At 55.7% G+C, this 10,066-nt stretch overlaps 2 protein-coding genes across 2 annotated transcripts; both read right to left on the bottom strand.

The window, feature by feature from the left end:
• Positions 1-509: 509 nt before the first annotated feature.
• Positions 510-2,789, bottom strand: CGCA056_v013001 (uncharacterized protein; the record flags this gene model as incomplete). Its single annotated transcript, XM_037328245.1, has 2 exons — positions 510-2,352; positions 2,437-2,789. 2 exons carry the CDS (start codon positions 2,787-2,789, stop codon positions 510-512), a joined length of 2,196 nt encoding a protein of 731 aa, XP_037172624.1.
• Positions 2,790-7,678: 4,889 nt separating this feature from the next.
• Positions 7,679-9,859, bottom strand: PXL1 (Paxillin-like protein 1; the record flags this gene model as incomplete). The annotated part of the gene is made up of 3 exons (XM_037328246.1): positions 7,679-9,516; positions 9,565-9,687; positions 9,739-9,859. 3 exons carry the CDS (start codon positions 9,857-9,859, stop codon positions 7,679-7,681), a joined length of 2,082 nt encoding a protein of 693 aa, XP_037173204.1.
• Positions 9,860-10,066: the final 207 nt, after the last annotated feature.

Below are 10,066 nucleotides of genomic sequence, written 5' to 3' on the forward strand. Positions count from 1 at the left end.
GGGGGCAAAGCTTTTTAAAAAGAGGAAAAAGAAAGAAAGTCTACTCGCTGGGAGATGCCCCGAGACTAAAAAAAAGTAAACAAAGACGAAAAAGGTGTGTTGTCATAATGGAACAGATAGAATGAACAGTGTGGTATGTTTCGAGATGCCATAATACCTGCGGACATGACATCGCCCGACAGGTGTAAAGCAAAACAGCAGGTAACAACAAACGCCAAGCTCCACACGGCGGACCTCGCGCCGGATTCCCCCCCTTTCCACATTTCTCCTAGACTCGCATCGCATGCGGATGCACAATGTGCGTCGGTAAAGATTGTAGACCCGGGTCTGTCATGTTTCCGTGACCCTGACCAGCTTCTCATGATCAGACCTCACTGCCACTGCGCCCGGCCGTCTAGTCCTAGATTCTGTCGCTTCGACAACCGCTGGCAACGCTTTGCCGTCATAATGCGGGATCCCGCTGAAGCAAGTCTTGTTCGTACAACATACACCATCGTAGCCTGAGCTGCTCAGCCGTAGAACAGCTCAAACTTGGTCGCGAAGCCGCGCGGGGTCTGCTTAACCTCCTTGATGGGGTGGAGGATCATGGGCGGCAGGCAGGGGCGACCGTGGGTGCGCTCCCAGTCCTTGCCTCCGTATGACGTGTCTTCGTATCCGATCCAGTTGTTGTACAGTCTAGCAGGAGGCTCAGCGCGGTAGTACCAAGTCATGCCCTGGTATCTGCGCTCGCGGCCCCAACCCATGGGAGATCCCTCGCCACCACTCTCGCCGCGGGGGCCGGGGTTGAACCACTTTGCGAGGAAGGTGCCGTTCCACGGGCGGTCGAACCAGGTGGGGTGAGGCGCAAACACCGTCTTGAAGCCATGGAGAAGGGCGACGGTTTGCGGGGTCATCTCAGAGGCGATGTGGTTGCCGCGGAGGTTCTCGACGTGCATGATGTCCAAGAGGCGCTTAGACACACGCGACTGAGTGACGATGGTGGTGCGGCGGGGGAGGGTCTTGGCGGGGTCAGGGTGAGCCTCGTCTCTGTAGCCCCAAATGTGGTCCGAAATGATCCAGCTGCTGTTGATCGGGTTGAAAATGGGGCCGACAGTAATCATATCCGCATCCTCGCCAACTCCCCACTTGTAGTTATCCTTCTCGGGGTTGTCAACAGGAGGCTTGGGGCCAACAGGGTTGATGAAGCCCAGCTTGGGAGGTCCCCAGACCTGGTTGCCGCGAGTGCGCTTCTCAACGTCCTTGCGGAAGTCGTTATCGTAGTCGCCGTGGTACTCAGGGATGTAGTAGCGCTCGTTGCGCTCCCAGAGACCTCTGCGGGGCTGCTTGTTAGCGAACTCGTCGAGGCGCTTGAGGAAGTCGTAGTGATGGCCGACGATGCGGGCATCCATCTCCCAGTTCCAAATGAAGTCGAACTCGGGATGGTCCTGACTGAACTTCTGCACGGACAACCACTGGGCGGAGTGGACGCTTCTTTCGTTGTCGTCGGTGAGGGCGGTGTAGACGTCCCAGACGCCCTTGTCGTTCCACAGCTTGGTGATGCCGTGGAACTCGAGAGGCACGTGCTCGTTGAGGACGTACTGGTACGTCGCCTCGTCGTTCAAAATATCAAGCTCCTGCTCACGAACGTGCAGCAACAGGAAAACCTGGAACTCGCCGCCGGATCGCAGAGAAAGCTCGGAGATGAGCGCGCGAATGACTTGCTTATCGTTTTCGCTGTACTTCTTTCCGGTGTAGGATCGCAGGAGGACAGCTGTTCGGGTGTCCGCCTTCTTGACCTTGGACTCCTTGGACTTGGTGAAGCCGCGCTTCTCAACCTCCTCGACTTCATTGCCGTACTTCTCTGCAATATCAGGGTATGCGGTCTTGATGTATTCGTTGGGCTTGCCATCGTCGAAACGAGCCGCGTTTCTCTCGACGCACTTCTCCTGCAGGTCGCCCCAGTTGATGTTATCCCAATCAATCCGGAGGCCAGCCTTGCTGAGCTGGGGCTGGAGACCGTAGGGGCCGAGACGAGTATCGCGCTCGTAGCAGATGTTTCCATCCATGTTCAGAACGTCGAAGCTGCCAAAGCCGGTAGCGGGGAACTTTGACGGTTGACCCTTGAAGACCAAGAGGTCCTCGACGACCTCGCCTGTGGCTCCAATGCATGGCACATAGGGTGCGCGGTGCGTCTTGTTCCATTCGTCGCCGTTGTAGTCAGGGTAAGGGTTGTAGGCGAAGGGTCTCTGGTTCGTGTAGGCGACGTCCTGTGCGCCGACGTCGCGAAGGGCGGCGGCGTGCTCGGTGGTGCGGTTCTCCTTGTTGGTCAAGGTGTTGAGAGTGTTACCGTAGATGTAGTCGTTGCCGGGGAGGCTATTAAGGTTTAGAGAGTCAGTTCCTGCCGCCTTGACGTGACAGCTGACGTTTCCGCCGGCGGGAAGATAGAAATGCACATACCTCTTGGCAGCTTCATACTCAGCCGCGAACTCGTCTCTGAGAGCCTGCTCATGCTTTTCCCTCTCCTGCTTCAACATCTCCTCTTCCTCCTTCAGTCTTTCCTCCTCTTGCTTCTTCTCCTCCTCCGACTTGGGGGGCTCAGCGGGTTTCGGGGGCTCTGCCGGAGCCTTATCGGCGGCGGGAGGAGGCGCGCCGGTGCCATCGTGGTTCCATGGCACGACGTGGTATCCTGCGGGAGCGCCGCGAGTGGCGAGGAAGTAGACGGAGATGACGGCGAGGGCCAGAAAGAGCAGCGTCTTGGGACGAGCCCTCGGGGCGACGAAGCCGGTTGATGACTGCTTGAGCATGGTCATCATTGCCAGCGTGGCGGTTGCGGCAGCGGCAGCAACTCGATTATTAAAGCCCGCAGCGGCCTGGGACGGGTATGATGTCGCTAACAGACGGTGGCGGTGGTAAGGTGACGACGAAAAGGTGCCTCTGCGCTAAAGAGACATGCCGCGACAACGCACAGCTGGAAAAAGAGAACCAAAGGAAGGGACAGGCACACGAACGACGATTTGGGGACGAACGCGCGGTGAGAGGGTTGACGAAGGAAGACGAATTGGTTTGCTTCCTTCGCGGCGGAAAGCCAATCGACAAACCGGTTTACAACAGCGTGGTGGCAGGGCGGGACCTGTTGACTGGGGGGGCCTTGGCGAAATTGGATAAGACTCGTTGGATTAAAAAAAAAGAGTGGCGACGGCTCCTATCGAAGAAGACCCGGTCTGGTATCCGTACTTTTTTCTGCCTGGTGGATTGCAGCCGTGGGGGAGAACACTGACGGCGAGAGAGATTGTGTATTCGAATGGTTGCTGTTGATGTGCTCCGCAAATAAAGATGAGGGTTTGAACTGAAACGACGAGAATGTCGACGAAACAAGCAAAAAAAGAGGAAGAGCTGGTTTTGCCGCAATTGCAATCGCGAGGGAAGGAGTGGTGGTGAAGAAAAAAGGAAGGAGAGGGAAAGTCGACGACGTCGCTGTGTCCGTCTGTCTGGATGGGAACCGAAAGGAGGGTCGACAACCACCAGGAAAGGAAAGGACTGACGGCAGGATAGGAGAGCGGCAGGTACAATACAAACGCTACATACGCAGGCGGAAGGAGGCAGGAGGATCTTGGGACTTGGGAAGAGGACGGCAGGAGGCAAGGACGCTTGGAAAGAACACCGCCAATAACAACTGAGGACTAGTCGCAGGGGGATGGATGTACTCCTGAGTCTTGCTTAAGGAGACTGACGACCGTCGTCGTTCTGTCTGCAACACCGCTCAAGTCACTCGGCACGCAAAACGAATGGTGGAATCAGGCAACAGGCTTCCCGTCGGTCGTATAACTGCGTAGGCATCTCAAGGGGATACCTGCAGATAGAACGCGTACCACTGCCGGCTCGGCGCCGTCGACCAACAAGACTCGTACAAAACATCTTGGGTGCGCCGTAGATCGCCAGTCGGTGACTTGAGTACAAGTAAAACCTGTAAGAGCGAGAGTGGTGCTGCGCTGCGTGCGTGCGGTGGCCACCGGGTCCCCAATCTAATCTCCAAACAAGGGAACGACTTCCCGGCCCGCTGGACTGATTGACATTCCCATTGGCCGTGGGATGCATCGATTTGGGAGCTGATGGCGAAAGAGTCGCGCACAGCTGGGAAACTGGAGTTCTCGGCGTCCGGCAATCAATCCATCACACATGGGCGGGCTAGGGTGACATTGTGTGATTTGACCAACTGGCGGCTTCTGTTTAAAAAGGGGGGCCAAGCTTTCAGCCTGTTGCTGCTATCCATAGGCGTTGCGAAAGTCCCAAAGTCCCAACCTACGCGCTGTCGTTCGAAAGATGCCTGTAGCTAGCTAGCTCTTCAATTTTTGTCAGAGCAAGGTACCCGACCGATGGGGGGGAAAAAAAAAAAAAAAAAAAAAAAAAACCTTTCACGTAGTTGGCCAGTTGCAAATGATCCAAAATGATGGGTAGCAAAGCTCCGGTTTTTCGTTCCTTCTGTGGCGGGCCAGTGAGACAAAGGAAAGAAGTCTGGAACTTCCAAGCCACCCTTTCCTCGTCGGGCCGTTGGATGGTTGAAACTCCACAGGTGCCTCTTTCCGTCTGAATTCTGGCAGAGCCTGCTATTAAAAGTAACACATGTAAAAAGACGACAAAATCTGGCTTCCAACGTCATTCCTCCCAAACCCATCGAACCGGTGCCGGCACAGCGGTTCGTGTCTGAATTCCTCCAAAGTTGCGACCCGCATGCCATCATCCTCGTTTCCCCTGACTACTTTAGCCTCTTCAATCGTTCAAACCCACCGACGACAGCATCAACTTCAGTGGCGTTCCCGCCGTCGATGATGGAGCGCCAAAACGCCGCCAGACAGCAGCACTAACACTTCGAGAAAACCCACCCCTGACGATCGCTTCCCAAGTACCGAGACGGCCAACCTTTGCGTCAGCGGTACCTCCACAGTCCACACAGCTCCGTCTACCCCTTTAAATCCGGTCTCACAGGCGGAGAGATCCAGAAAGCCACTTTACACGAGCCGCAGTTGCCCACGCGACTCGCTAGACGTCAGCGACGACCCGGCAACACTTGTCATGAGTTCGGATATCGCGACTCAGGTCGTCCGCCAGGCCAATATAATTCCAGCCGCATTTCAATGTTCCAGCGCTCCAACGTGCCCAATATCGAAACGGGGCGACAAAAACGTACCATCAAAGGGAGACCCTTCTTCGACGATCGACGCGGATCCCGCTCCCTATTCCAGAAGGTAGCATTGCGCCTACCATTTCATATTAAAATAGAAGCCAAGACAGCAAACACGGGCAGCGCGGACGCAGGCGACAGAGCCCCAAACCCCTTGCAGCTCGAGCGCACTTTACTGTATGCTGAAGCAAGCTTTGACGATGACGGACAGCTGTGAGAACTAGCTGCTTCTCACAGCTGCAGGACGCACACACAGACACCCGCGTGGGACGTCCAACTGCAAAAGCATCACAGGACGCAGAAACACAGACATCGGCCACGCAGTTCGAGTAGAATCGTGTCTTGTTGGTGGCACCGTCCAAACCTCGCCTCATCCTGCCTCTCTGCAAAGGACTTGGTTCACAGATCAAAAGCCATTACTGCGAGTGCAATGCCGTGCAACGCGCCACCTAAACCAGCGAAGTCTTGCAGAACAAGCTTGCGATTCTTCCGTCCTTCGCCCTTCCCAGGAAGCAATTCTTATCTCTTCCCGTCTCTTCCCATCTCTTCCTCTCTCCTTGCATCTCCGAGTCCCTTCGATTTCCAGAAAAGCAAGCACCCAAGGACCGAAATCGAGAAGGCCGTCTCCCTTCAAAACAGACAGAAGCAATATCCCATCATGCTATCACCCATCATCCCGCGTATCGCCGCCGCCAGTGCTCATTCTATTTCAATCTCCCACACCCCCACGAACATCTTACACTGAAACCTGGCCAACCAACCAATCACACCACACTCTCTCCATGTCCCCCTATCTGCAGGGTATCCCCCCAGCGCAGTCTTCTTCTCAGCTGCCCACACCCAATCGACTTTTTCCACAGTCGGAACCGCACCACTGGTAGGTGACAGTTCATCCGCCCGCGGCCCAACGCACACACACATTCCATCGTAAACCCACGACACTAGCCCCCGCGCGTATCCTCAAACAAGAACAGCCACTCTCCATGAAACAACCTCTGTGGACCGACCGATTCTTCTCATCAGTCAGCAGCGGGCAGAATCGCGTCACTCACGCCAATTCCTTACTCACCAGGACACAGCGGGCTTTGAATACCACATTGAACACATCATCACCGTTGACCGTCCACTCTAGCAAAGGACCCGTCCATCTAAACACGTAACCCCTCTTCGAACCTCAAATTTTTCTTTTCTACTACCCAAGCATCGCCCAACGCGTTCTTCCGCAAAGAGGACACGCTTCTATCTTGTCGTCTTGCCTATCGCCCGCTCGGCGGAAGGCGGAAATTCTCCAAATCCACCGAGCGGAAGAAATCACCAAAAACCTGTCCTCGGTGATGAAGATCAACAGCCAAAGACCCCCAAAATCCGCCAACCCCACGGCCCCCGCCAGAGATCACCGGCGGTGAAGGCAAAACAACCTGATAAAGGACCCTTGGCATCGTTCCTCTTTTTTGGCTTGCGTCCTGCCCCTCATCTCCAAGCTAATCCAACCGTCTCCAAGTTGGACCTTCTTCATCTTCATTGACGATCTAAACTTCCAGCGATGATGTGCAATGCCTCGAGTGACCAAACATGCAAAAGCTCCCACGGGAGAACATAGCCGAAATTATCCTATTGTTTCTCCTGTTGGGCGGGCTATGGATCCTTCGCATCTCACGATAGAAAGCGACGAGTGGTTCTTCCGTAATGTTCTCAGAGAATGCGATATGCCATGACTAGGCGGGGAAACACAAGACACCTGCCAAACCGTTTGCCTGTCCATGTTAAAGACACAATGTCGCATCTCACCCCGTTTTGACTTACCGTCCCGGGCCGTTTGTGTGCGACGTCGACGGGTCTCAAGCCCTTTCGCCGTTCGACGGGCGAGGCAGCTGTCCGAGACATCGTTGGGGGAGGATGACACGTTCTGTCGCAGACAGAAGAATATTGGCAGAACTTTGCTCGTCAGGCTGCGAGAAAGCTTGGCGGGTACCAGTTCATTTGGCGTGGAATGACAGCTTCGTAATGTGGGCATAAAGACAGTGCATGTTGTAATCATCCTCACGACAAAACACGCGGGTGTGAGCGTCTAGTTGAAGTATTTGTTTGAATTCGCTTTTGCTATGTATCTTGGCCTCGTAGCCGTCTGACCGCGGGTCAGCTTTTTCCTGTGAGCACCCGTGTTGCACCCTGTTGCCTGCAAAAGCCTCCCTCCTCCCCTACTCCATGCTACTCCGGCCGGACTCGTGTCCACGGCAAACATGCGCCCCTCGTCAGGGCTTCCTCCCAATCATCATCAGACAAACAAGACGACATTACGTCGTCGCTCTATGCAGGTATCCCAACAGAGTCCACTAGGGACCGGGTATATAAACTCCAGATGGCAGAAATGAAAAAAAAAGTGTATGTGAGATGAAGGTGGTATATCGTGGTCGTGAAGTGTGTCGTGGGATATTAAAAAATGCACTAGGTAATGATTCAAATGCGACGAAGTGAAGGTGCATGGTGATGTGCCCGAGAGACATCGGCGTCTCTCACAGCTTACATCATTCCGAGCCTCGTCATGCGCTTGTTCATGCGAGGCATCGGGGCGGCGAGACCTCCCGGAGCGAGACCACCTCCAGGAGGCACCCGCTGGCCGCGCGGAAGACCGATGGGGGGTCGCATGCCAGACTGGCCGTTGCTAGGTCGGCGCCCGCCGCGTCCTCCGGGTCCGGGAACGTCCAGACCGCCAGGTGGGGGTCTTCTCGCCGACTGTTGCATCCGGCGCCAGGCGTCCTTCTCGCAGTATGCCCGGCCATTGACCTCGAAGTACCCATTGGAGAGGGACATGCCGCAGTCGCCACATCGGAAGCAGCCGACGTGGTACTTGATCCGATCTTCATCCTCCAAGTACTGGCCCTCAATACCGCGTCCACAGGTACCGCACAAGCTTCCATTCAGCTTGTGGTAGTGCTGCTCGCAGTACGGCTTGTCGTCGAGAACGTAAAACTCGGCAGATGAGAAAGGCTCGCGGCAGGTCGTGCAGACGAAACAAGCCTTGTGGTAACGACCGGTCAAGCGTCCATCGGCAGACGAAATGCTCTTGCCCTTGATCGGATCTCCGCAAGACTTGCAGTTCCCACGAGAAGGTGCAGCGGAGGGTCGACGGTTGCGGGGCGGAGATGAAACGCTTCGCAGATCACTGGGTTGGCGTTCGTGACCCTGGCCGTAGCGATCCTTGGGGTCGCGGACATCGTGATCTGGTCTACCAAGAGGTGATCTCGCGCGAGTTCGTCCACTCTGGATAGCGGGGTCGTTGCGGAGATCCTCGGAGGGGCCACGATGACCGGAATAATGATCTCTAGGCGCCTGCTTCGGCGGAGGCGATGGTGCCATCTCTTCTTTAGTTGGTGACATGGCGTTCATGGACGACTCAATGTCGTTCATCAGGTTGTCAAAGTTGGTAACATCCGAGGGGTTCCGGCGCGAGCGCTGTGCTGAGCTAGATTGTGAGCTTTGTGAGCTTGCCTGACGGCCATGACTAAACATGGAAGCCCCTGATGCTGACGATGTCGACGCCGACGGCGTGTGATACGGGTTGCTTGCTCCAAACTCGCTAGCTAGATCGACTGGGGGCACACCGTCTCTTCCCGAAGGTGTCGGTCGCAGAAGACTCGTTCTCGGTGGTGGCGGCCTGGACGTGTCGGGGCCCATGGAACGCTTCCTCTCGTGGTCATGTTCGTTGGATGGTCTGCTCAGTCTGTCGGGTCGAAGGCCGGGAGCTGACGGCGTTCTGGCAGGAGGTTCCATAGGTTCGCTAGGACGGGGGAAAGTGCCTGCACGGCTTTGGTAAGGCTCAGGCTCGAATTCGTCGGGCGTTGTTCCTGGGGGGCCGAATCCTCCATATCCGTTCTTTCTTGGTAGTCTGGGTGGTGCGATCCCACCAGGGTTACTGCCACTGCTGCCGGCAGACATGAATGAGTTGTTCGACGCAGACGTCAACGGCCGTTCGCCGAAGCCATCATCCGGCGTCAAAGACTGCTTTCTCGAAGGCCGCAGCCCCAGCTTCGCAGCAGGTGGCGCACCTCCTCCATTCCTTCGACCCATCTCGAATGGCCCAGGGGCGATCGTGTTCATACGTTGGAGCAGGCTAGGGGCTTGCTTCTTCGGTTCGTTCGGGTACATCTGATCACCAAACTCCTCGCCGTCGTCGAAACCTCCATATCCTCCTGGACGTCGGGCCTGCTGATTCGAGTTGTAATCGTTCGCGATCTGCGGCTGGAAGTAGTCATCTGATCGACCCATGGCCTGGCTGTTAGGTGTCTTTGGCGAGACGCTGATCGATCCGGTGGATGTGCTGATCGGGGTAAGTTGGCTCTGGCGCATGTATGGCATGTCTAGTCTTGTCAGCAGTGTTTGCGTTGGTTGAGTGAAAGGCAACTCACTCGCTGCGCTCGTATCTAGAGTGGGCGGTGCCATTCTGCCGTACTTGTTGTCGAGAGGCGGAGGTTGACCGTACGAACCAAGACTATCCGGACGTTCTGGCATGGCTGGCATGGGCGGCATGGCTGGGTGAGTGTAAGTGACTGGCTCAAGAGATGCTTTGTGACACCACCTACGGTCCGCGTCTGGAGGTGGTCCTCCGCAGATGTGCTCTCCCATCATGGAGATTTCGACTTGTTGAGCACATGACGAGCACTTGATAGTCGGCATGAAGCTCGACTCCCGTGGCATGGCCATCTTTGGTGATTCTGGCGAAGCGGCCAAGCTCTTGTTGTTTACTGAAGGCTTGTCGTACGTATTCTAAAGCTCGATACAGACCGCATCAAGGTGATATCCGTCGATGCGGGCTGGAGACCAAAAACGGAAGTAGCGGAAGTGGAAGTGTGCTCGGAGAGTAATGGGGATGAAAGGCTCCTCTTGAGTGTTTCTAGAAAGCCCAGTGCG

This window comes from Colletotrichum aenigma (genome assembly GCF_013390185.1).
Source record: "Colletotrichum aenigma strain Cg56 chromosome Unknown KSG_Cg56_contig09, whole genome shotgun sequence".
Taxonomy (NCBI): domain Eukaryota; kingdom Fungi; phylum Ascomycota; class Sordariomycetes; order Glomerellales; family Glomerellaceae; genus Colletotrichum; species Colletotrichum aenigma.